The 27,838-nt window shown below is 47.2% G+C and overlaps 1 protein-coding gene across 4 annotated transcripts in view; it reads right to left on the minus strand.

The window, feature by feature from the left end:
* Nucleotides 1-827: 827 nt before the first annotated feature.
* Nucleotides 828-27,838, minus strand: part of CD226 (CD226 molecule) — a 52,835-nt gene continuing 25,824 nt past the window's right edge. For 3 of the 4 annotated variants that reach the window (XM_037035664.1, XM_037035671.1, XM_037035676.1), the window contains exons 4-7: nucleotides 16,851-17,198; nucleotides 8,090-8,192; nucleotides 3,929-3,977; nucleotides 828-1,745 (exon numbers count right to left, since the gene is read on the minus strand). In XM_037035664.1, coding sequence (XP_036891559.1) covers nucleotides 1,632-1,745; nucleotides 3,929-3,977; nucleotides 8,090-8,192; nucleotides 16,851-17,198 — 614 coding nt within the window. In that variant the 3' untranslated portion in view covers nucleotides 828-1,631. Of the gene's footprint in view, nucleotides 1,746-3,195; nucleotides 3,568-3,928; nucleotides 3,978-8,089; nucleotides 8,193-16,850; nucleotides 17,199-27,838 lie in introns of all 4 variants that reach the window. The other variant, XR_005064945.1, reaches the window with a different exon arrangement.

Below are 27,838 nucleotides of genomic sequence, written 5' to 3' on the forward strand. Positions count from 1 at the left end.
GTGACGTCCCTAGTGTTGTCTTTGGCCAAACCGTGAAGCAGGAGATGTTTCCCTCTGCAGCTCCCCCCCCTCCGTCCCTTCCCCTTCTCTCCTGCCCCCCCATGCTCTTCCCTCTCTCGTTTTTCTGCGTGACCGCACTACACCAGCGCACCATTCTTCCTCTTGTATTCAGATTCCACACAATTATTTTTAGAGTTAATATTGCCTATGTGCCTGCCCCTCTTGAGAAGCTTTATACATTAAAATAACCCTCAAAAGTAGGAAAATTCAATAGTCACATTAAATTATTATTGGACCGTCTACTACACTTGCTCATAAGGTTAGGCCAGGGATAGTGGCAAGAATTCCACTTGCCACCGTCTCTGAAATAACTGTATTTGAGAACAAACAAGGGAAAGGCTTGCCCTTTCACGTGCTCTCGAGCATTCATTTCTTCTACTGTCAGAGACGCTTGTGAATTGTGTTGCTAGGGCAGAGTCTAAAGTGGGCGAGAGAGCTGACTGAGATCCCCCAGCAAGTTCTCTTTGGGTTTGACCGACAGGAGATGTCTCGGAATGTCCTGCGGGCCACCTTGGCTGCTGACCTGCCAGCTTCCGGGCTCCCCTTCCCTCTTCTAACAGGTCTCTGACTCCCCCACTAGCTGTGTTTTGGCCCCACCCCTAGCTCCAGAGGGGAATAGTTCATTGACTGAAGCCGGTCCATCCTTTCTGGCCAGGAGACCTGTTTAATGATGGGCAAATCACCAACTGTGTCTGCTCTACAACAAAGTAAACTCTCCACCAGCCAGAAACAAGGACGACGAGTTGCCAGCATTGCTGGCGGCACTCTGGGAAGCACCAGGGCCAAGCCCAAATGGAAGTTCGGCTGGCACCGCTGAAGGGAGAACAACGTCACGGAAGGGATCCAGAAACTGGTCTATGCCCATACTTGATCCAGACACAGCCTGTAAGCCCTGGTCAACAGCCCTTGTCTGCAGCTCGACCTCCCCTGGGTGGTTCCGTTATAGGAGTCAGTACATTGCCGTTGGTGTCTAAGCTGATGAGAGGCAGGTTTACTGAAACACTTCTGCTACCATTGTTCCCTTTAGGTGATGTGGGTCACCAACCCCAGGGAGAGCGAGCAGGCAGATCCGGCAGTTCCCCCTCCATGGCCAGCAGGAGTCGGGGCAGCAGGGGCAGCAGCCCTGGGCAGGACTGACGGGGCCCTCTGTGCCCTAGCACAGGCCTGGGCTGGGTGAAAGCAGGAGAAACTCTGCACATCTCCAGGCCGACAAGAGCCTGACCCTTCAAGTACAAGGTGATGAGACCATGGACAGAAGAATTGCCGTTAATATTCTGTTTTGTTAATAAACCCCAAATTGTGTGTATGTCTTTGCACTTTAAGAAGTTAGTACATAGGCTTCTATTACTTATTAGGCAGAGATTTTATATGTAAATGTAGCACTCGTCATCCTTTTTCCAGTGTTTTATTGAGGAATTAAATAGTGTGATATTTGAATTGAAAAAATAAAATAAAATAAAATATATTCAGTCCACTGGTATCCGGGATAGACACTGAGTAGTGAGAAGAAACTGTATAAAGGTCCATGTACATAACAGTCATCATAAATTTGATCAGGTCAAGGAACAAGCTTAGACTCTAGCCTTCGGTCTACGAGAGAAGGTCGGGAAGTTGACATACACGTCCTCTCCTGCACCATCGGACTGCTGACTGGTGAAGGGGGGACTTCGGTAGTTGTTGGATGCCTAGAACGACAGGCAGAGGGGGTGTCAGTAATTCACTGCATTTCAGCATGGGACCCCAGAAACAAGTGTCTTCCCCAGTTCAACTACACTGTGGGTCAAATTTCTGTTAGAACTCGTTTCATAAGACATTCTCTCCACTATATTGAACCTCTGCGAGTAATTGTGTTCTTGGCACGCAGGCCTCCAAGGGAGAGGTGACGGACGCCTTGTCCGTGGCATCACCTGCCACGCTGGGCTCATGAGATGCCTGTTCAGTGCAGACTCCCTTTCCCAAGGTCAGGCTATCTTGATGAGAACAATTCTTCTCTCTCGTGTATGAAAAGTCTAGTATCATAGTATTTTCCCATAGTGGACACCCAATAATTTCTATTGAATGAATGGCATCAGAGGCAACACTTTTTCTTTTTTATTTATTGATTTATTTGAGAGAGAGAAAAACATCACTGTTGGTGTTCCATTTATTTCTGCATTCATCGGTTGATTCTTGTATATGCCCTGACTGGGGATCGAACCTTGAAACCTTGGCATATTGGGTCAATGTCCTAACCACCTAAGCTACCTGGCCAGAACCCAGAGACAATACTTTTAGAGATCATGGTGTCCTGGCTTAAGAATAAGCAACTGAACATACGTAAAGAAATGAATGAAATAAACTGATATTCACTTTCAAGATAATGTTATACTATTGTTAGAGTGGTTTTGGTGTTTGCAAGGAGGAAGCGAAGGAAAGTACAGGTGTCATTGTTTACCATATAGCCTGTTGGAAAAAAAAGAACCAAGCAAGTCTAACTTCATCTTAATATCAACTTAAAATGTCACTTTTTAATCATCATTCAAAATTAACATGATTGTATAAAAGTCTAAAGAGGTTGAATACCCAATGTAGGAAGTTGCAAAGCTCCTTTCCTCTTCTGAGACTCACAGCGACCTGTTGGGCTTTGGGTTGGTGTGAGTGGACAACAGCTAATGACAAAGGACGGATCCTAAAAGCATGTGAGACAGAGCGCTGTTCAGGTGTGCAGCAGCAGCGAGTAACAAATGGCAAGACTTCTTGGGTCTTGGCCAATGGTGCAGAAAAGTAAGCCATTAATTACACAGAAAAAAATTGTTTTGCAAAGAGTAATTATTTAGTAGAAGAAAAAGGTTAAACTGGTAGATTATGAAGTAGTATATATACTGAATTGTCAGAAATGTTCTAGTACTTGACATTTTAGCAGGGTAGAATATAATGATGGATAATTATGTTGAAGAGAAATGGATGTAACTGTAGATGACACTTGGAGAAGTGATCTATTTCCTAAACAGAATAGTATATGTTACGGAGAATATCTGACCTATTGTGGAGACAATGAGCATGGAAGTGAACAGTCCCTCTGAAGGCTCTGTAGCTTTATAATCTCAGAGTCTATTAATTAATAAATTACTGAAAGGTAATAATGATAATGCATACCATGCATTGTGTCCTTGATTCTTGCATTGTTTGGGTCCTTTATGTAGTTGAACTTCATTTAATCCTCATAATAACCTTATGGCACAAACATATTATGCCCTTTACTGGGTCAGATAGTGTCCCCCCCAAATTTACGGACTTCCCAGACCTTCATGATGTGACCTTGTGTGGAAATAGTGTTGTTGCACAAACACACACACACACAGGGAAGAAGGCCAGGTGAAGCCAGAGGCAGAGACTGGAGTGATGAGGCCCCAAGCCAGGGATTGCCAGAAGCCAGCAGACACTCAGAGGGAAGCGTGGAACAGATTCTCATTCCAAGAAGGAACATGTCCTGTTGAGGCCTTGATTTTGGGCTCCAACCCTCCAGACCTGTGAGAGAATAGAGTTCTGTTGTTTTAAATCACCCACCTTGGGGATTTGGTGGTGGCATCCCCAGGAAATGAATACAGATTTTGGTGATGCTCAGTGTCAATTATTATTATGCTGGTATAATTGCTCTTTTATTGATAGTACTGTAAAACAAACAGTCTCAAAGGGTATAGATAATAGGAGAATAGTTCAGATAATAACTGTTTCATCAAATGGCTGATCCTTGAACCAAGGCAACTGCATGCCCAGATGGTTGAAAGGAGAATAAATAAGAAGGTTGCTAATTGCCAAATGGATGGAGTTTACAAAATATTTATGATACAAGAAGAAGCACAGGAATGACAAGTCGGAGAAAACATACCTTACTCTTTGTTTCCTGGGGCTCCTTACACTGGTGTCTTTTCTGTCTCCTGGAAGTACATATTCAATAGAGATATTAAGAATTACATTCCCAACTAGTTTTATTTCAAATCCTCTATCCCAGCTTACATGCCCTTCCTAAATACGTTGAAGTAGCTACCCACAGTTGCTTTATACATACTTACCCAAAATTCCATTGACCTAAATTTTTTCATTTTCTTACCATCTCAATGTGCTCACCAGTGGTAGGGGCAACTAAATGGATATCCGACCAGTGCATATGAGTCATGCATCTGAGGAGTTTACTGAAGAATGATTCACAGTGGCTTATCACGTAAAAGGCTTACAACCATCTCCAGATCATTTCCGAGTTAGAGACTTCCCACAATTAAAACTTCCTTACAAATGCTAACAGAGTTACTTCTTGGATGACCACATTAATAGAATTAAGCTTTATAAAATCTCCTGGGTGTTTCATGAAACTACCTGTATGGGTTATTTTATTTAGATTAAAAAAAAACACCTCTCTATGTAACAGCCTGGGGAACTGAGACAGAGAGAGAAGTAACTTGCTCCAAACCACATGGTTGGTTAGTGTCCTGTTGGGTTGGAGTCCACAGCCCTCCTGCTTGACTACTAGGTTCTCCTGCTTCCTGGGGCCAGGCTGCTGAAGTCGAAGGCTCAGTCTGCAGCCATCCTATTCATTCAACCCTCCAGATTCCAATTAAACTCACAAAAGCCTAACTTTGGGAGAAATCTTTGAAAAGAAAATACAGGAGAAGAAGAAACGAAGCTACTGTAATTGGCTCCAATAGATCAGATGGCTACATTGACATTGAAGGAACAGTTTTACAGGGACGATCTCTTTTTATCTCCCTAAAGAGATATAGGAGATAAAAATACCAAGGGGAATGGTCAGATGCAAAAATGTGGAGTTGTGTTTTTAAAGATGGGCCTATAATTCCCTCATGGAAGTTTTGAAAACCAGGCAAGGTGGTCCCTCTCCAGTGAAAGGTTGTTCAGATGGTGGCTGCTGACCCCATGGCCTCTTCTGGTTGCTATGAAATCCTCCCCCATCTCAACACAACTGCAAACTTACCCTTGTGCTGTGTGTTTTTCTTTATTTACTAAACTATTATTGGAAAATTACTCAATTTATTTACTTATTTTATGTGTAAGTTTACTATGTGCAAGCCACATTTTGAGGTGTTTTGTAGAAATTGCTGCTCAACAAGAAATCTATGATATATTTGTTATTATCTGCTTTTTACAAATGAGGAAACTGAGACATACATAGATCTCTGACCTTTGATCTTTTGTTAAATCATGGTTCGCAAGGCTTTCTTATCATAATATACAGTTAAGTTCCCCAAATAAGTCCAAATGTATATATTTCACATAAACCTAGAGTATACAACATGACAAAAAAAGAAAACATGAAGCGTAGAGTTCAGGGATCTGTGTTGAACTTGTGCTCTGCAACTTACTAGTTATTTGCATGTCTAAAGCTCCGTTTTCTTGTCTGTCAAATACAGCAAGCACACTGGTTCGTTCTAGGTTCCCCAGCTGTTCTGGTTGGTGGCTTCTGAAGAGTTTCCCAGGGGTGAGCTAATGTTAGTGCTGCAACTGGGAGAATCCCAGGCAGACCAGACCCCCCATCTGTTGTGAGCATCCACGTGGGTGACAAGTGCAAAAATCAGTGTCCGACCCTTTGCTCACTGAAGATTAAGTTGCTTCCTACAAACACAGGTGCCAGTGGTCAGACTGTTGCACTTACTGGAGCTGGGCACCTGTGCCAGCCATGACCTCACTTAGGAGCGTCACTCTCCCTGCTCTACCCGGGGGCCACACGGCGGGGAGCAAAGCGAGCGCTCTGAGGGCCTCTGTGGCTGAGCTCCTGGTGTGGGTTCGAGGGAGAACTCAGTGTCCTTCAGGCCCACTGGGGACTATTTTGGCTTCTATCCAACTCAGTGCATCCGAAGCGACCGGAGTATGGTAAACAGTCACGTGGACAAGGATCAGAAGGTCACAGTTCAGCCCTGGCAGCATTTTTCCAAACATGTCCATGCTAAGGAACAACACTCACTGACATAGTGGCAGCGTAGAGAGAACAAATACTTTTCCCTTGTGTCGGCTGTGATTACACATTCCAGTTCGCTAGTCTTCTTTTTATCACATCTAACCAAGTGGAACGATACATTCCACAGCTCCATTTAGCTACTCCTGTAAAAGGGATGCATTTTCATGAAACTAAACCCTTTGTGTCCAATCTCCGTGACCTCCCGGAGACCCGCTGCCACTCACTGTCTGAGCCCCGTGTGTTCCTGTGGCCACATCACTCCTCGGTGCAATTTCTTATCAGCCAGGGTGAAGCGATGGAGAAATCCTCAGTGTTACAAACACCTGGGGATCCTTGCCTCAACTGGCTAATTTCTGACACAAGGAAGAGTCGGGGCAGCAGGCTGAGAGAAAGGAGGAGCGACAGTTTCGCATCTCAGTGTAATTAGACAAATGCTTTTTGACTGTCCCTTATCTGGAAAGATTAGTGCTAAACACTATCAAACTAAAAAATGCGCAAAGCCTAACCCCTGCCAACACGAACACAAAGAAAGACGAGCAAGGGAGGGATTGAACTAGAGAGCAGGCTGTGAGGTGTGGCGGATGAGTAGGGTGTGGGGCTCGGGGTTGGGCCCCAGGTCTCCTCCCGGGAGGGGAGAGGCAGGACAGACCTCCACAGGGGACATGTGCCCCCCCCCCCGACCCACGGGATCAAGGCCAAAGGTGGGGGAACAGCATTTTGGTGCCAGATCAATGGGAAGAGAGTCGAGTGTGTCCACAGAATAAAAGCTGCGACTTTCACGGACTTTGTCAGCATCCCGGCAGTAAGAGGAGAAACCAGGAAGGAGAATGAAGCTGCCAGGGACAGAAAGATGGCGCCGACACATCTTACCGCTGTTCTGGCGACCGTGGAAAGGGAGCCCGAGGCTTTGAACTGAAAGTGACTTGGTCAGTCTTGGCTTTTAGGAAAGGAAGCAGGAAAAATCAGGTGCATTGGAAAGAGAGGAGACAGCTCTGAGCAGGAAGGCGGACTGGGGAGTATGACAAAAAGCAGGGGAGCAGTGCCCAGTGCCTCCAAAGAGGCAGAGGCTGGGGAGACGGAGGTGAGGTGGAGGAACCCCTGTAAATCCAATCAATAAGCCATGCATGTGTGTGCACGCATGTGCACAAATGTGTGTGTGTGCACATGTATGCAAGCACATGCATGCATTTGTGGCAATATTCTGGGGGAGACAACAGCGGGGACAGACGGGTTTGTCTACTCAATGAATGGAACTAAAGTGCCTATGATGTGCTAGACGTGCAAAATGCCGGCATCCAATGCCAGGTCCCTTCCTCTCTGAGGAAGGTAGCACTGCAGTGGGAACACAGCACAGGGGCGTGGTCACGGCAAAGATGGCAGCGGACCCTGAGACAGCGAGTGCACGAACATGGAGGGCTAGAAAGGGGAGAAACAGTCACCAAGAGTGTCCTAGACGCTTCCAAGCCGGTCACAGCGGCAGCAGGTAGGAAACTATGAGGGCGACAGCCACCTGCTCCAAGATCGCCCCTTCTAACCCCTTCTACTTTGACAATTTTTAATAAAGCACCCGCATTGCTTGTTTCAGAAAACAGACAACCATCCCAATCTCATTGTTTCCTTATTAGAATGTGTGCTTTGTCACATCTTGTCCACACTGTCACAGCAAGGATCTGGTGAACGACAAATGAGGGCATTATTACAGTTCAACCCTGCTCTCGCCCTTCTCAGATTCTCTCTCTCTCTCCCCCACACACACCACCTCACCCAGTGGCCTTCATGCCCGCAGGAGAAGGAAGATCCATGGGGGAGGAGACAGAGCAGAAGCACCGCGCAGTTGGCTGCCCGGATGCGGACGCTTTGTTCGTGTGGGGCAGACGGCCAGCTCCTGCTACTTATTAAGTGAGCTCTTCTGCCTTCTCCTCCGAAACCACAATTCCTCCCCCTCCTTGGTGTAAGAGCAGCACTCAAAACCACAGGAGTGCAAAGACAGCTTGAGTAACGACGGGGTTATTAAGAACAGAGAAACCCAAACGTCAGGGTTGCTCAGGGTGAACACGATCCAGGAGAAGAAGCAATGCTCACCTGTTACAAACAATGACAATGCCGATGGCAATTAGGATAACAAACAGCAGCAATAAAACTGGCCCTCCAACCGTGAAGAGGATATAGTGGTTAACGGTTTTATCTAGGAGAAAAAAAAATTATAGTAGAAATTAGGAATTCAGCTAAAACCAGCAAAATGGAAGGTAGAAAAATGAGGTACAGGTACATTAATCATCACAGGGGTACACTTTAAAACAAACAACAAAACCAAGAAAAAATAGGACAAGATCAAAAAAGATTATTTTTCTTTCAGAGTCTCCTAAGTAATTCTGCCTCTCACAGATTTTTATTAGTTCCTTGATCCCTAACATCAGGTTGGACATCTTCAGGGTAAGAATGGAAAGCGTGCACATCTCATCCGAGCTGGATATCACTTCATTCTGATGAGCTCCCGAGCCCAAACATAAAATCTTTTGTAGGAAAAAATAATGACCAAAGTCGCCTACAAATCGAGATGACTCCTTAAGTCGCATACGTATCAGCATTAAGTACTATTAAGACACAATAGTATGTGACTTTGATGTTTATAAGCAGCATTGCATCTGAGAAGTGTTTTCTACTCAGCTGGGGTTAACGATAAAAAATAACCAGCACACGTGTGTTACTCCAACTCATCCCCACATAGACGGAACCGGGGCCCAGGAATGTGAAACTCTCATCTTCGTTCTTCCACTAGCAAAGTTATCTTTACGTCCAACACACTCCAACACTTCTCCACACGCCTTTCTCCCACTCTCCGCTCATGGCTTCACAGAACTGTGATGAGCCTCGGTGACACTCAACAGTAGCAAACGACTGGAGAGAGGTCACCTCCGGAGCACGGGCCCCCATGAGCTCAGAGAGCGTTTTACTTTCACAGTGCCCTCCTGCCCACGTGTACCTCGCCCTCCACCTCCCACAGTCCCGGGCCAGGAGACGAAGCTCCGCCTCTTCGTGCTGTTGTTGGGAATGGGACTGCCCTGAGCCCAGAGCTGCCGGCTGGCCACCTCTCTTTGGGAGCCAACGTGCTGCAGGACACCAGGCAGCAGGACTTTCCGCCTCCAGAAACTAAAGCTCCAAAGTTTGTCCCGGGATGCAGGGCGTCTGGCATGCTGCAGGAACGGGAACATCAACTTTCCTCTGGATTGTTAACACACGTACAGGTTATTTCTTCCCATTTCACTAGCTAGCTGCACTTTTTTTCATGACAACAGGTCTCAGTGCACGCGTTCTCTCAAGCATTACTGCAAAGAGAAACGCAGTCAAACAGTAACGTTCCTTCTACGTTTTAAATTTTAAATTTGTTCAACCCAGAAGGTGAATAAATGTACATAAGAAGGCGAATGCTTCAAAGATTTTATACACGGAGTCTAAGTATGGGCTTTTGTCCAGCTGTGCTGGGGAGGGGAAAGTGAAATTCACTCAGAACAAAATTACATTGAACCAGCACTACAAAAAGAACAAGAAAGTTTTCTCACCCCCCAAATAAAAATATCAACATTTTAAAGCTCTTGGCACATTATAAAAATAAACACAATATCTGAAGTTATTTTGCATTATGACCCAGGACTATAAAAGGATTATACTTGCTGTATCTGAAATAATTGGAATATAATAGATGCTAAGGTTAAATCAAAAAGGCAATCATAGCGAGAAAATAAGAGTTATTATCGAATTCATTGACTGTATTCTGGGAGAATTGTTTAACTACTTTTTAAAAATGTTTTTTAGATACTTATTACAGTAAAAAAACTCTGGGTAAACTAGAAATCTAATTTTTATGTAAATGTGAGAAGAAAATATAAATAAATCTTTGGAATGAGCAACGACTTTCCCATTTACAAAAGTAAATAAATATATACAGGATGGAGCTGGTCAAAATGAAAAGTAACTGTAGGGTGAATTATACGTACTGACACATAAAGACAACCAAAGAACTGGTTAGTAGCTGTAACATACCCCTGCCCTTAAGGAAAAGGCACAGGAGACAGTGCGAGAGATGAGGCTCACTAACAAAGTTCTTAAAGAGTCAATGTGTCTGAAAGGAAGTGTGCAGTGGGCTGGCCCAGATCCATCTGGGGAGGAAAAACTGCTCCAACTTGCAACAGCAAAGGAATCGATCCGTGTCACACTCTTTCGCCACATGCTTGCACCGTCGGTTCATCACTTTATTCTAAAGAAATACTCAGAACTGTGAAACATTTGTAACAGGAAGAAGAAAATCTTTGTTTCTCAACAGCAGACCAACTAGCCAGAGTGTGCAGCTGGGGTGTCAAACTTGGCCTGTGCAGGATCCCAGGGGTGGGAGGGGCCGTCCACCCCCAGGTTGCTGAGCCCTGCCCTCCGGGTTCCTGAGTGTGACAGTGCAGGACTGGGTGGGTCCCAGGACTGGCAGCTGTCACTGATGCCTATGATGCTGGTGCGGGGCCCGCTCTTTGAAAGCCCCAGCTACAGACATTAGAATGACGAGTGTCAAGAATTCCAACGAGATGAAGAGCTGCTGGCTAGCGATAGCAAGTTCAATAACATTTTTAAACCAGAATCCACAGTGGCACATGTTAGAAGATCTCAGTCAAGTGTGGCGCTCGCTGGAAAACAAACCTGCTAGGCAGCAACGTGCCAAAATTTTAAAGGGATGGTCTCCAGGGAAAAGAGTTAAAAACAATTGTTCCTTTAGGCTCTTTGGTATTTTCCAACTAAGTGAGGAATTGCTTTTAGTGATCAGAAAAAAACAGCGCCCAATTTAAAAGTCTGTATGCTTAAAACAGAATGATCTGCCAAAATGTAGCAGTTCTATTTCCAGTGCAGCATGCAGAGAGCTTCTTTGCAGAAGTGTGCACAGAACCCTGAAGGACGAAGACAGCATTTTTATGAAGCTCTACGTCGAATGAATGCAGAAGTAGAAGCCACGGAGAAGTGTGGCCACTTGCTCCACACGGTGGTGTGCAGACAGGAGTGGATGCTTTGGGGAGCTGACAGGCAGCCCTGACATTCATTCACCTTTGCTGAACTGCCGCTAAGAGGTCCTGGCTGGGGAGCGTCAGCCCCCCTCTTAAAGGAACCAGAATGATTGTCTACTCTTAGCAGCCGCTACTTTGCTGACTTTTTTCCCACCTCTGTCGCGATGCATCCTTAGGAGGACGAAAGTGTCCTGAACCATAAAGCCGCTGTCTTCCCTCCCATCACAGAGAATAAATACAGTTCAAACAAACGGTCAGTGGGATACATAAGTGAATAATTTACTCCAGGGTGGCCACCCTCCAGGGCGAGTACACACTGGCAAATTCAGCTGAAGTTGGAAGAAGTTGACTAGCTGAATTGTAATAGAAACAATAGCTGAATTGTTTCTCAGACAATGCTATTAATCTATGAAGAGCTAATTTTTAAAAATTGTGAATGATTTCCTACTTGCCTTTAGGGAAAATTTCACACAATCATCTGTGTCCCATTCCTAATAAGGCTCTGAGAGACCACCACAAGCTGTTAACAGTTCCCAGATGCTTCGCACTGGAACCCCCCCACCCCCCACCCCCCACCATGACAAAGAGCGTGAACAGCTGTTGGCAGCTGGGGTCCTCAGGCAGGTCGCCGGAGCAAGCGCGGCCCTGGGTTTCCAGTGGGAAGGAAATCAGGGCGTGGTGTGAATTCGAATATCTATCTGTGCACTTAAGCTCCTAGGGAGAGGACAGTTGGAGAAAATAGTCTGAAGTTCACGCCGAGGATAAAGATCCACTGAAAACAAAGCCATTCCTAGAACTGGCTGCTTTCTAACACTGCCAACCTACATTCTAACACTGCCAACCTACATTCTAACACTGCCAACCTACATTCTTTATCACGATGTTCAACGAGAATCCATTTTACGTGCATAGCATAGCAATGCGTGCTCAGCAGGGTCCTCGTGGAAGAGCGTCACCGATCTGTGTGACGCTACCCCTCCCAACCCGTCTGCCCTCTGATACTAACTTCTTGTTCTTCGATTCAGCATCCTGTTCACCTATGGTACGTATAAAAGATGACTGTGGGATTTGGGGTGTCTGGAAAGCTGAATAAATCAATAATTGTGGTTTACAAAACAAACTGACCGGTGGAACTTTTTTTAAAGCAGTGACTCCTAAAGAAACAGATGTGGGCAGAGGCCACAGTAAGCATCCGACATAATAGCCCATGAATGAATAACCAGCTCGCTTATGATGCTAGAAAAAGCATGTTTCATCTGGATACCCGGTTGTTGTCCGGAATGTTCAAAGCTTAACTAAATTGGCCTGAAAATTGCGGTTGATCCGTCCGATTAGAGGCTATTTGAACTTGCAAGCCTTGACGCCTGTGCTCTGGGATTCTGGCCCACGGGGCTGTCACACGAATCAACCACCCTACACATTTTTTCTGTGGACTTGGGGAAGATAGGAGAGGCCGAAAGCATCCCACTCATCCCCACCCTCAGACCAGCCCTCCCCAATATGTTCACCTCCATCATATACTCCTAGGAGTGGGACCGACGGGTCCGCAGGGACGAGCCCAGTGCCCCCGTCTGCGGGAGGGTGCTCCTGGCTCTGAGCCCGTGACTCCTAGTGAACCCTTCTGTAGTCCTTCCTTAGCAAACCCATCCCCAGGCCAGGTGACCGGCAATTATGCACCATTTACATAAAGTGAGCAAAATAAGAAAAACCATGTTCAAAAAGGAAACAGACTTTGGGGAAAGCTATAAATGCAAACAAAGTTCATGAGAATTTCTCCTGAAACAATGTAATTAATCTTGAAAGAGTTCTGGTTTCTTTGATCAGCAATCACTAAACTTCAAATGTTAAGTTTTGATGAAGAAAATCTAGAAATAATCTAGCTAGAAAACTTGAACACAAAATGGACATAGTCCCTGCTACAATACAAATACATATTAACATACAAAGAATCAGCCAAGAACACTTATTAACACATAGTCTGCAAAGATACTTTGAGCACTCTAATCAGAGATGCCATAATCCCTAATCTCAAATAATTTCTAATGTCAGAGTCTGGACCACGACAAATAGAGGCAGGTGTTAATTGACTAGAGGTTATAAATGCCCAAGTTGTGAGTGTTTGAGAAATTCAAGGTGTCTGATGGTTCAAAGGCCAGGAAGCAGGGTGAGGCAATGTGGAAAAACCTTAAAATGGTGAGATCCGGAGGAAACACTGAAGGAGAGGAGGTAAGCAGTGGAAAAGATTAGTCGGGTGGTGAAGAAAAGGAGAAAATAGAAAAGAGTGAGTGACCAAGGTGTGACAAACCCAAGCTGTTTCAGTCAGACCGAATTCTCTCCCCCATCAGTGCCCATTCACGGTGGGCAGCAGGCCGTGGCCCACCAGCAAGCCCGTTGGCCAGCTGGGGTCTGCATCAGCCCAGAGGAAGGGGCACCATTCCCCAATTTGTCTGCCCAGAGGAGGTGCCGTGTGAGCCTTTGTCTGTCTGGGGTGGGCTCCTTTTCCTGGCCTAAGGACCCGGGATATGAGGCTGGTGGCCCCGCCCTGGAGTTCAATCCTTCCTGTGCGGCCAACCAACTGCTGGTTCTTGGCCGGCACCCAAATTTCTTTTTCATTCTATACTCGACTATTTGACCTTCCCTTCCTCGAACGTTATTTTGCCATTTTTGGTCAAGAATTGATAGTAGCTTTCATTGCTCTTAAAGGAGGTGCTAGAGTTCAACAAGCCATCACTTAACTGGGCCTACCACCTCCTCTGCTAACCCAGAGCCCAGAGTCTCGACACCCACCCAGCTAGTGAGTGTAGCCACCCACACACCACTCCCTCAGCCGCTCTGCTTTCTTCGTGTTCCTCCCGGCCTCTGCTCTGTCTCTTTCCTCTGCTTTGTTGTCAATGTCCCATGTACAACCTGACTGTTCAGCTGAGTGGCCTTGTTAGCAAAAGACTGTGGGGGAACACAAGGAGCCGAACTTCTCAGCAGTGGCCAAAGGACATTCGTCCCAAACCAGGCTCCTCCAGAAACGCTCTGAGAGTGCTGTTTGTATATCTTCAGTCCTCGTCCTTTTCATAATCAATAAGCTCAGTTAAAACAATAGTAGTTTGAACATCATGTAAGTTAAAAGACTTTACAAATTCTTTGGATGGAAACTAAAATACTCTTTTTATGATTAATGAAATTCCAAAGAATACTAAGGGCCAAGAACAATTTTGGTTGCTGTTGGTACACACCCAGTTTCCCCTGTTTCTTGCCCTTAAGCTCCAGAGAAATTTCAAATACAGAAAAGTCAGTCGGGAACTATTTCCTACCACTTCTCAGATTCTGAGTGCCAAGAGTAGGAGACAAGTATTTCTGTCCATTTTTAGCCTTTTCGCAAAGAGAGTCAATAGTGAATTCCAGTACAACTCAACTCATGTTCCTACCACGTTCTCTCTCTCTATTCAAAAGAAATCAAGGTCTGGATAAATGACATGTGGGTTCACATTGTGTCACCTGTGGGTGATCCCTGAGTGCCTGGTACTTGTTGGAAATGGACACAGGCAGACAAATGCCGGGGGAGGAGTCCCTGTGTGGGTGTGGACTCTGAGGGTCCTGCCAGTCTCTTCTGGGTCCTATGAAAGAAGGAAGTGGGAACTGACTGGAGGATGCGGAGCGATTTACGAAATCTGTGTCCCAGTCGTCTTCCTCTGGACAGCCGAAATAAACTGAACCTGCTCCACGCTGGCACCTGTCTCTCTGCTTTTATCTCCACGTTGATGTTTGACCTGACAGCCTCAAGCTTTGCAATAAGCAAATCACGCCACAGAAAAGGCAAGTGATCTTGTTTCATTTTCCATCCGAGTTTCTATACTCAACATGTACTTCTGACTATTTTAAAAAGAATTAAACCAAAACATAGAGTCAGCAGCTGTCATCTTCTGTCAATGGGCCCAGCTGACGTTCCTTCAACCCGCCCATGGAATCCCAAAGAGCCATTTAGTGGGTGCTCCAAACACACGGACATGGACAGCACTGACCCCTGCGCTCTGTTGCCTCCTTTCAATGCTGTTCAAAGCTTCTGTGCCAACAAAGGGAATAGTTGTGCGCAAGAAACTTGGTCATGTTTGAACAAGAAAAAGACATTTTTTTAAATTAGTAAGAGTTAATTAACCAGACCCCCTGAAAAACCCATTACCCTCATTTTATCTGTAATTTAAGATTTTTAGCATCACTTTTTGAACATAGAATGGTCAAGCTCTTATTTCATATGTGTTTGAAAGTGGTTCTTTAAGACATTTTTCTGAACAGAACTTCTTCTGACCTTGGTCCCAGAGAGAAGGTCAGCGATTGTTATTAGGTTTTTTTTGTTTTGTTTTGTGTGTGTGTGTGTGTGTGTGTGTGCGTGTGTGTGTCCAGGTTTAAAAACACTTTTCTACTGCAAGGTTATTCTGAGCTAAGAAATATTTTCTATCTGTATATGTCTGAAGTGAAGAATCTCGGTTAATTTTCTCCCCCAAATAGTCTGTCAACCCTCTTTTGCATCAAATTCTAAGAAGAACGTACATCTTACCCATGGCTCCTACTGGCATTAAGAGGAGCAAAGAGCGCTCGATGTGGCCCCAGGCGACCGTGCACACGGAGGGTTGTCCTCTGCACACGTCCTCCTTAGCCCACACGGCTGCTGCAGCTGCCCCGAGCAGGGGGGCCACTGGGTACTCAAAACCATTTCCCCTCCCTTCCCTGGGCAGCGGAAAACCCGAGTTGCAGCCAGGCCGGCCATGGAGGGACAGCCAAGTCTACGGAAGCTGTGAAAGTCTACTCACAACAGAGGCACACGGCCAGGAGGAAGGAAAGGGAAGGGAAGAGAATGAAAGGGAAGGGAAGGAAAAAGGAAGGGAGACAGGAAAGGGGAAGAAAGGAAGGAAAAGGGGAGGAAGGGGTGGAGGATAAAAGAGAATTTCTGTCCCCAGTAAAAATAAATTACTTTCTGGGCCATGCCCCCCAGGAGCGAGACCAGCTGCCCAGGAGCAGAACGGAGAGCACCTGGGGTATCCCCCAACTCAGTGGGAACACAGGCCTCTGCCCAGACTCCAGAGAGGCAGATCTCTGTGTCTGCGCTTCCGCGAGTGAAAAAGCCCTTTTCCTCACTGCCCCGCGGGTGTTGCAGGGCCTGCTGCCCACACAGACTAGGGCTTCCTTAGGACACAGACGACCCATTACTAACATCAAATTAGCACTGGGCCTTGGAGGGCGGGCTCAGGGCAGAACCCTCAAGTTCAGGTTCAACAGCATCGAGGCCAGCCAGCTTGGTCCCCACACCTGAAGCAACCAAGGCACTCACAGCTCCGATGAGGCAACGTAGCAGCCACATTAGCAACACTCATTCAGTTCCACACAACTCAAGAACTGATTCAGTCGGCACCAGCCTTGTTATTGCTGAGGCTGTGTGAGGCTTATAAAACCTAGTCACCGTCCCCAAGAAGATTTTTTTTTTCCAAACAGTTTTAGGTAACTGAAAATTAGGAGTTAAACAGTTGAATCTTATAGCCTGGTGATACCAGGTATTTTTTCAGACTCACTGAATTTTTTTTTTTTTATTTCAGGAATGTGAGGCAAATCAAGAAAATGGGAAAGATCTGTCATTGTTAAATTTGTGATAGATGGATTAGCAATATTAAGAAATACTAAAGACCACCATTCGATAACTAAAGACTTATCTAAATCCAATCATTAAAAATATGTTGAACAATAAAATCCTAGAGAAGCCAATCACAGTGGTTGGCTTTTTTTGTTTTGACACCCGAAGACCTCTATCACATACTCACCATCAGTTACGGTCAACCTAAACACGAAGGTTTCGTTTTCCCCTGTGTTGGCCTGGAAGAGGCAGCGGTAGAGTCCGGAGTCGGAGGCCGTGACGTGGGGCAGGACGATGGTGCTCCTGCTCAACCCCTGGCCACAGGCGCTCAGTATTTGCCTTGGGTACCTTGCGGTGTTGCTCTTGCCCTGTGGCAAGTTGCATCGAGTCAAGAGGTCAATCCGACTGGGCTGGATCTTTTCCCAGGTGACTTGTTGCACTGAAATGTTCATTTGAAGCTCATAGGTGAGTGTGACATTGTTTCCGGTTTCTGAGATGACATGGCTATTTGGTGACACAGCTGCCTCAAAACGATCTGAAAAGAGGGAGAAATTGATTACACTTAGGTCCTCAGATTTCCTGGTATGAAGGTAGAAGCCACCCAGAAAATTTTGCTGAAAGGATTGGTGATGTCGTTTCACAGCTTATGGTATCTTTATACCACATCCCTGTAAGAAAAGGGCTTTTTGAAAGGCCATGCTCACACATACACCCTTAAGGTTTTCTTGGTTAACCAAATAACAAGAAACACCCTCAGACCCTCTGGTACGTTTCCTGGTAGTGATCACAGCGAGAGGCTGAATCGCACACCGCTGGCCTGCTGTCGTGCCAGGCTGCCGACGCCCATGCTGACTTTGAGCATCAGACGTCTAGACAGTCACCATGCCAACCGAGATGCTGTCGTTCATGAAAAAGACACCAAATCATTTGCTTTGGCTTCATACATAAACTCATGTTTCAGGGCCATGGGTGGTCTCATCCACATGTAAAGTAGGGACTGCGTGTTCTGTCAACAACTGGGTACCAAGGAGGTCCTCCAATAGTTTCCCACCTTCCTACCTCCAGAGCTGGAATGCCCAGCACACAGCGGTCTGCCCATCACCTCTGGACACCTCGATCAGCAGTTCTTACAGTGTGCTCTGAGGACCCACAGGGCCCCTGTGTCCCTCTTTGAGATCTGCAAGATCGGACTGAGTATAACACTCATGTTAAAATGTAATTTATCTTTGTAACTCCTCATCTATAAAAATATATATTCTTAGAAATTTACTCTTATCCTATAAAAATATAGAGTAGATATTTTCAGAGTCTTAATGATCACTGGGATATGTGCTTATAAAATCTTGTCTTTTAAATTTTGCTCAGTTTTTGTTTCAAATACATATTGATAGTCAATATTGATAGTTATAACCCACATAAACAAAGGCTCTTTGGCACTTTTAATAATTTTTAAGAGAATAAATGGGAAAACAATACTAAAATTCATAGAGAGCCCTGGCTGGTGTAGCTCAGTGGATTGAGCGCGGGCCTGCGAACCACAGGATCGCGGTTTGATTCCCAGTCAGGGTTCATGCCTGGGTTGCAGGCCAGTTCCCAGCCGGGGACTCACGAGAGGCAACCATACATTGATATTTCTCTCCTTCTCTTCCCCTCTAAAGATAAATAAATAAAACAATCTTAAGAAAATTTATAGAGAACCACAAAAGACCATAAAATAGCCAAAACAATCGTGAAAAGGAACAGAGCTGAGGTATCACACTTCTTGATTTCAAACTAAATTACAAAGCTATAATAATTAAAACTGTAAGGTACTGGGGGAAAAAAAGATGGAACCACACAGCAATGGGAGAGACTAGAAAGCCCAGAAATAAATCCACAGGTACACAGCCAACTGATCTTCAAAAAGAGTGCCAAGAATATACAATGGGGAAAGGCCAGTCCTCTCCTCAACAAGTATTCTTGGAAAGGCTGGGCATAAATGAGGGGAAAGAATAACGCCAGACCTTTTTCTTACACCATGCATAAAAATCAACTCAAAAGGGATAAAGGCTTAAATGTAAGACCTGAATCTATGACACTCCCAGAAGAAAACATAGGGTAAATTTTCCTGACTTTGGCCTTGGCAATGATCTCTTGACTATGACACCAAAAGCACAGGTAACAAAGGAAAAAATAGACAAGCAGGATGACATCAAACTAAAATGTTCCTGCAAAGCCAAGGAAACCGTCCACAGAGAGAACCTGCACAAGGGGAGAAAAGCTTTGCAAACTATACATCCGATGAGGGTTAGTTTCCAAACTATGTAAGGAATTCCCACAACTCAGTAGCAAAAGTAGAAAACCAAACAAAAAAACCCATACGTAATTATTTAGTTTTAAAAATGGGCTAACAACTTGAATAGACATTTCTCTGAAGAACACGGACCAATGGCCAACAGCTGTACAAGAAGACGCTCAGCGCCGCTGGTCATCAGGGAGCTGGGAGTCGAAACTGCACTGGGCCGTCACCTCACACCTGATCGAGAGAATGGCCTTCAGGAATCAGCGCTCGAGAGCCCAGAGTGGAAACGTCATTCTGTTTAGTCTGACGGCTTTGCTGCTGCCGACAGGGAATTCCTACCTACTGCCAAGTAGGAAGGGCTGTCATGGTGTCGCAGGGCACAGGGACAGTAGCCCAAAAGTGCAGAAATGTGAAGACCATCTGGCCTGGGACCCCCTTTCCTGGCTTCCACTGAGACAGTAGACGAGAGAGGAGAGGGCAGCGAGGACCGGAGAGGAGGGAAGAGGGACCCCTCTGCAAAAGAGAGGGAAAGGAAGTCTGAAGCGCAGCAGGGTTTGCTGTCTACGTTCGACTAGAGTACTATCGAGGACGGTGTCATCTCCACAGAAACAGCTGCTTTTCTTCAGAACGTGGTTCCACGCGCCAGAAGGCGGCGGAAAGAGGAAGCCGCAGCCGTCCAGCAGCTCACTCTGAGACTGGGCGAGCCTGCACCGAAGTTAACACTTCACCCACATGACAAGCACACGGGGAAACATTTCCTCTCTCGGTCGTGAGCCAGCACAGGAACGGGGGGAGGGAGAAAAGCCCTAAGGAATGAGAAATAGAAGAAAATAAAAGCTTGAAGGACACAAGTGAGAAATTCGAATAAAATGAAGACAGGGAAAAGGAGGCATGAGACGGTGAGAATGAGGGGCAACATAAACAAAAGGCTAACTCAGATAATATCACCCTGTGTCGGGGAAATGAAAGAAAAGAACTGACAAGAAGGAGAAGCGCGTTTTCCCCGAGCCCTGGGAGCCAGAGGCCGGCCCTCCTGGCTGCAGTTCTGACGCTGACTTCCAGGCTGACGCACCTGCTCATCTGCCCCGTGTCGGCCACCCTCCTCCAATCTCAGGGACTGTCTTTAGCTGCTTATCTAACCAACCCCTGCGCTCGAGAAAGAACCCCATGTACTGCCTGCCACCTTGGGTGTGAAGTGCAGGTCTCTCTTAGGGGTGTCTGTGTTCTCACCAAGGACAAACCCACCGGGACAGCCAAGCCTGCGGGGTCTTGGGTGGGCCGTCCTTGTGGGGACAGGTGCAGGGAGGGTCTCCCAGCGCAGGCTCTGCATCCAGACCCAGAGCCACCTGTCAGTAGGCCTGGGCTGGACGTGAGGGGGGCAGGCCCTGTGCCAGGGGCAGGCTGTGCCAGGGGCAGGTGGTTTGGGAGCACAGAGTCGACCCCCGCGAACCTCCCCTGCGGAACAGAACACTGGCTCATGTCAGGCGGGAATCCAGACCCAGCAGGGGCCTGCGCCACCGGCCTTGCTCACAGGTCACCTGTTGCTGCTGCCCAGTCACCCAGTGCAGAGCAACACAGAACAGCCCAGGGAACGCAGACCCGGGAGACCCGCGTGTGCGAGGGGAGCCTGGCACCCCGACTCCGAAAGTGAATCTTCTAAAACAGCAATCAAAATACCGTAATTCATAGGAAAGAAAAGGTTTGATTAGAATTTAACCCTAAAGATAGAAACAACTATAAAACCCAGTTAAACTTACATGTCTAACTAAAACAAAAGTCATGAACTAATTCTTAGCATAAACACAGAATCAATTGCAGGGTTTTTGTTTGTTTGTTTGTTTTCTCTTAAAAGTTTATTTTTTAGAGCAGTTTATGTTTGCAACAAAGTTGAGAAGAAGGTACAGAGGTTCTCACCGCTCCCCACCACCCACATCCCTCACCCGACTGACGACGCACTTTCTAGCAAGGACAGACCTGTGCTGAAACGCCGTTGGCACACCGAGTCCATAGCTCACCTCCGGACCGACTCACCCTTGGTGTAGCACGGTTTATGGATTCGAACAAATAAGTAGTGATGCATACCCATCATTACAGTATCATAAAGAGTATTTTCATTGCGCTAAAAATCCTACACACTCTGTCTGTCTCTCCCCCCCTCCCAACCCCTGGCGACCACGGATCTTTGCACTGTCTCCATAGTTTTGCCTTTCCCAGAACGCCCTATAGCGAGATCATGCTTTTCACATTGGTTCACATTGGCTTCTTTCACGCAGTAATATGCGTTTGAGCATCCGCCGTGCCTTTTCATGGTTGGATAGCTCGTTTCATTTTAGCACGGAATAATACTCCATCGTCTGAATGGCCCACAGTTTATTTTCCCATTCACCTTCTGAAGGACATGTTGGTTGCTTCCAAGTTTCTGCAATGATGCAGAAAGCTGCTAGACACATCCATGTGCAGGTTTCTGTGTGAACGTGCGTTTTCGGTTCCTTTGGGCAAAGAGCAGGATTGCTGGATCGTATGGTAACAGTATGCTTGTCTCCTCAAGTGGCTGCACCGTGTGGCACTCCCACCAGCCGTGACCGTGAGTTCCTGCCGCTCCACAGCCCCACCAGCACTGGGTGTGTGTGGTCGGTCTTCTGCATCTGGCCATTCCACGGTTTCACCTGTGTGTTGTTCTCCCAGGATTTGTATTGCACAATAACATGATGAAATCCTCTGTACTTCACATGGGACTTTTCTGGAGTGATGATAGATCATTTCTGAACATTGTTTCAGTGGCTCATCGCCTTCTCCAGGCACCGCTCGGCCTCCGAGTGGCCCAGACACTCCTGAGCCCACGGCCACATCCACAGCTGCTCCCTGTCCTTCTTCACCATCCTCAAGTTCAATGGCTCTGCAGGCAGTCTGAGCAGCCTGCAACGTGACTCTCCAATGGCAGAAAACCCTGCACTTTTTACTCAGAGCTTCCTAAGTCCAGACCTTCGGAGAGCCAGCACTGACAAAACACCACGCTGTCCTTAGGACCCAGAGCAGTGCTTGGCATAGATTAGAAAAGTCAATCAATGTCATTTGTATAAAAATCTAATTTGAAATGTTATGTGACAATCAATAGGCAGTGTGTATCCATTGATTTGGAAGGAATTTACACCCATAAATCCCTGTGATTAAGAAGTGTGTCTAGAACCCTGTGAATGAATGACTCCAGGCAAACCCGCACAGAAGCATTCGTGTCTCCGCAATACCCCCTTGACAGCGGTGGCCTCGCCAACACAGTCCCTCCCTGATGCAGATCAAGAGGTCGCAGGTTTGATCCCCAGTCGGGGCCCATAAAAGAGTCAGCCAGTGAACGCACAAGTAAGTGGAAAAACAAATTGATGTTTCTCTCGCTCTCTCTTTCTCTCTCTCTTAAAATCAATAAATAAAAATTAAAGAAAAGAAAGACAAGGTCACACTAACACAGGGAGGGCCCTAAGCCAGCATCCATGACTGGTGTCCTTATAGAAAGGGGAAGTGGGGACACAGACATGCACACAGGGACAACATCACATGAACATGAAGGCAGAAATCAAGGTCAAGTATGCACAAGCCAAGGGATGTCTCCCACCCAGCGATGGCCAGAAGCCACCAGGAGCTGGGGAAGGCCCTGGCACGGATTGTCCCCACAGTCTCGGGAGCCACCCTGCCCACACCAGACCACGGACTTCTAGCCTCCATAACCGAGAGAGAGTCCAGTGCTGTCGGGGAAGCCCGAGGCCGGGCTCCTGGTAAGGCGGCCAGGGCAAATGGACCCGGTGAGGACTTCACTGGGTGTGACCCAGGTTTTGTCAGTGCCACCCAGGAGGGAGATGAGCCGTCTTCTCCACACCCCTCCCAGTTAGGGCCACTCTCTGTCCTTCACTTAAAGCACAGATACAAGGGAAAGCAACCAAATGCGATAAACACGAGCTAGGGGATTGCCTGACTGAGCAGCACAGATAAAGTGGGAAGAACAGAGCTGCTGCAAGAGATAACACCACCACCTGACAAAGCGCCCTTTGTCTAAAGGGAAGACATAACTAGAATCAGGCAAGCACGTCCTGAAGGCAGATCAGGACAGAAAACACACACTGAGAGGCCTGCAGCTTGTCCAAAAGGCAAGGTCCCCTATGAACACCAAAGAGCTAAAGACTCGTGACCCAGGCCTGGGACGACCTGTGAGTCAAAGCTGCTTCAGTGGCTGCAGATGGGGACCTAGCTGCCAGGCTGCCCCCTGGCTGCTTCAGGGAGCCCCCAAAGCTGGAGAGTATGTGTCTCAAGGGCTAGCCAGGGATGCACATGCTGTACCTTTTGCTCATAGGTTTTAATTATTAAAAAATCAGCTGTTACCACTCTGTCCCGGCACAGCGAGGGAGAACAACGCTTTCCACTTAAGTCGGTATCACGAACCTGGCTGAGGTCCGGGAAAAAGTCTTCACTTTGGAGCAAATCTACACTTTCTCCAATCAGGAGAGTAAATGATTCATGGGACTGAGAATCTTAAATAGCATAGTTCCAGGGGTCTGTAAGCCAGGGGGTGACCGAACAGCCCCGGGGATGGTTGTGTCCTATGGAAGTGTTGGCAGTTGGCCTCCCAGACCTGGGAATTACTGGTAGGCCCCCTCACGGCAGAGCTGTACAGAAGGAGAATCAAGAGGTCAACACCAATGCTAATCATCCTCTACTAGAAAACAAATTAGTCAGTATCACTGGAGACGACGTTAAGCATTTTGTCTGATACACATTTCACACGGTCAACATATTTGAAAAGCAAAATAATCTACCTTGAATTTGTCCTCACTATGCGCCAGCATTCAATGCACGTCACGTGCTGACACACTGAGTCTTGACGACATCCCGGAGAGAAGTTACCCAGCTGGTGGTGGCCAAGGAGGGAGCCCCGCCAGGCAGGAGACCCATGGAGCCGTCCTTGTCCCCAGGAGGGGGTCCCGTGGGACACGGAGAATTTTCCCTCCCACCCTGCAACTGGGCTGCCTTTCATGGAGGACAAATAGTGTCCCAGGAAGCCCCTGTTCCTAAATATCTCATTTTATGATGCCTTAAATCCTATAATTAGAAATCAATGTCTTTACTTGTCCTTGTTAAAATGCACACCACAACCGCAGCTCCTGGCAGGCGCCAACACATCGGTGTGAAATCGTCCATTAGATTGCTGTCCCAGGGGAAGGAGGGGAAGCCGATTCCCACAGGCTGGTGGCCCGGAACAGAGAGGCTGCAGCACAGCACACAGGGAAGGGCCAGGAGCCCACTTTGTCTGAGGTCACAGGTCACAGGCCGCCATGCTTCCTGGGACCCCAGGTTAGAGGAGGAGTAGGGCGGGGTGGGGGTTTAAACTGGCAGGCGGATTACAAACAGGAGGCGGTGGGACTCCCCCTCCTCCGTCATCCATTCATCCATTCATCTATTCATTCACTAGCAGAGATCACTGAGTACTGACATACAGACAAGTAAGGCACGGCTCTGAGCTGATGGAAAAACACACAACCAGCTCCCTGCACAGAGCCTCAGCAGCCGCCCCCCCCACCCCACCCCGCCGCCAGTGTCCCCTGTCCACCGAAACCCTGAAAGAGAAAGGTGTGAGTTTGGGTCCCAGCCAACCAGAAGCCACACTGCTGGCCGGCTCCAACCTCACCAGGGAGGGACAAAGGCTCTCTGACCAAATGCAAAGCTACTTGCCCATAGAAAATCTGCTGAGGACGCTGAACACAAGATACACAATTAACTGAGCTTTGTGCATTCAGATCGACCACCACGTCCCCGCATATTCGATTTCCTGCCTCTTCACACACTTTCCAGCCATGTCGCTCTTTATTTATTTTAGTGTCTACTTCATTACATCTCTTATAGGTACCCAGCTGGTTCTGTGGAGAACAAATAAGCAGAAATATGCCGAAAAATGGCAGACAAAAATGGCTAAGAAGCAATTGTTATAATGCTAAGAATAGGAAAAAACGAAAAGCCACACACACATCCCCACAACTCATCAAACCATTGTAAATTAATGCCCTCTTCTTCTCCACGAGCCCAAATCTGCCCACTTCCCAGCGTCCCACTCTTTGAGGTTCTCATGCCCACTGCCCCCCAGGTTGGAGCGACAGCGTGGTAACCATTCTCCCTGCTCGTGCCCACTCTCCTCCACCCATCCGTCAGATAGCCAGAGAGATCTTTGCAGAACACAAACCTGGCCCTGGCAGTCCCCAGCTGAAAAGGCTTGAAAGCATTCCTGGAGACTTTATGATACAATCCAAACTTCTAGACACAAAATACAGAGTTCGCCCAGTTTCACCAAATTTCAACTGTAGTCCATCATGCACCTTGTCCCCACGCTCACTGTCAGGTCCCCCAGTCCATGGCACACACGTGGTCTTGCCTCCGAGCCCTGGACTAGCTGACCCTCCGGACTAGGCGGCCCCCTCTTGCATCATCATTCCTCCCCAGTCCCCGTCTACCGCCTCAGGCCCTGGGTCCTGGGTGGGTCCTTCTGTTAAGCTTTTCCGAATCACTTCTCTTCCTCAGACCAGACTATGCCCGTATTCATTCACTGTGCTGCTCCTAAGCTATGCCTCTCACCCAGTCACTAATTTTTAATAAAACAAAGATTTAACACACTTTTCTATCCAACTGTATTGTGTTGGTTTGAGTGCACGGTTCTTTCATCCTTTTCATCGCCCAGAATGTCAGAGAGGCCCTGACTTCCATGTATAAACGTATCTTTAATTCCCCAGACTACTTGTTAGGATAAAGGCCACCATAAAGGATCAAAGACTGAGGCTCCCATCTAACACTGAATGCGCTGATCACTACGCTTTGAAGTAACAGGGCGAACATCTGGCACAAGGTGGAATCACTCCGAAGGAAGCAAAGCGCTTCATAATTGCCAAGAGTCCCTGGATTCGAACCTGGAAAGTGAGCCGGGGCCTCTCCAAGCCTGAGGTCCGAGGCGCAGCAGGCAGAGTCCGAGCTGCACCAGACACTCCGAGCTGGGCACACGCAGGGCAGCCCCGAGGGGCACAGGCTTCCCAGTCCTCGGCACCGCAGGGAGTTAACCTCCACGGAGCAAGCCATCCCTCAGGGGGCTGTTGTAAAAAGATTTGTGAGGCGATACTCATGGGCTATAGACGGTGAGCAAGACCGACGGCTGCCCTGAGTAGCTTACGAAAGGGTCACTTGCTTTCATCATTAAGTTCACTTTAAAGACATTTAGTAAGGGGCCTAATATACGTAAGGGACTGAAGAAGGTGTTGGGGATACAGATAAGGCAGGCATGGTCCCTGTACTCACTAGTTGATAAGTTGACCACTTATCAACTAGTATGGAAACCACACAATTAAACGGATCGTTATACCTAACACACGCAGGGGTGTGAGCCAGGAGGGGGGAGGCCGGGAGAGAGGCGTCGTGTTCCAGGCAGAGCAGCAAAGTCTCGGCTGGACGTGGAGAAAAGCCAAAGAGGCAGGCAGCTGCCCAGGACAGGGTCACATGGAGCTGCAGAAGGACAGACCCCAGCTGCGAACAGGGAATCACTGGAGATACAGGTGGAGAGGAGGAAGGCCTGGGGGGCCAGCCAAGGGGCTTAGCTATGCAGTTTGATCATTTGGGGCTGGGTGAGACTTCGGAGAGGCTGAGCAGGTGGCTGTCTTTCGTGCCGACGTAGGCACGACCTGAGCCTAGACCCTGACGCTGAAGGAGCATTTGAGCATTCCCGCCATCGTTGGAGACTCCGGCCAAGGGAACCAGAGAAAGGAGGGAAACGCAGAACACTGTCCAACACCAAAACAGGTTAAAACTCTCCACAGTAAATACCTGGGTGGTGAAGGCTTCAACTTGGCTGCACCGAATGTGTATTGGATACCATCTCAGCTAATTTGTGACTCCATTTCTCAAGGAGAACTGAGAGCGGCTGCGCCTCTCTGTTTCTATCGCCCTCAAGGTGAGGAGGAATATTGAAGAGGCTCAAGCAATTCAAACAGAAAAATTGTGAGGGAGTGTTTTTTTAAACACAGGCGAAATAAATTCATCTCTACGTGGCGGAAAAAAATATCTAAAATATTGCCAACAGAGCCTTTGAACCAGGGGATTTTATTACCTAAGACAAAAGATTTCATTTTCACCAAAATATGTAAAGGACTGTTGTGGGAGGCAGATAAAACCTTTCCAACAAGGCCTGGCAGCCAAAGAGAGCTGATGACCCCACATTTTGAAAGAACTGAAGACAAGAAGATTACCTAAGTTTTAAGAATAAACAAACACCGAAGAAACAAAGCATACTATCTCTGCGTGAAATAAATGACACTCTGCAAAGCACATTTTCATCTTTTCTTGCGGACAGCCCAGGGCAAGATTATCGAGCCGAACAAAGGAGTTGTTTATCATGACAGGATACGTAGTTCACAGAATAGGACTCGGCGCTGCGCAAGGATTTAAAAAATTAATTCCTTTCAAACAAGAATCAATTCGTCACCTTCGGGGAACAGGAGCTGTCCCCTTCCCTTCACCTGTAACTTTGTTTGCACTCCTTCCACAGAAGCTCACACCCCGGGCAGGAGATGGGAACGACCGGAGGAGACTTGAACAGCTCGGCGTATCTCAGAAAGTGTTTGCAAATGAACGCACCCCTCTCCCTCCGTCGGTCTGACGCTCGGGAGCCTGGGGGTCTCCTTTTTCTTCACTTCTGGGAAGCTTCACCTCATGGGTTTGAAACACAGGAATTTCCCCAGAAAACACACCCTGTCACCTTGAGCCGTCTCCTCAGATACAAGAACGGCTTGTGGAGGCCCAGAACCACTCACTGCCTCCCTCGGGCATCCCTTCCTCCATTTCGGTGTGATTTGAAAAATCTTGACTGTCTTGCTCTT

Source organism: Sturnira hondurensis, unplaced genomic scaffold, assembly GCF_014824575.4.
Source record: "Sturnira hondurensis isolate 20B ecotype Veracruz unplaced genomic scaffold, ASM1482457v3 Scaffold0001872, whole genome shotgun sequence".
NCBI lineage: Eukaryota > Metazoa > Chordata > Mammalia > Chiroptera > Phyllostomidae > Sturnira > Sturnira hondurensis.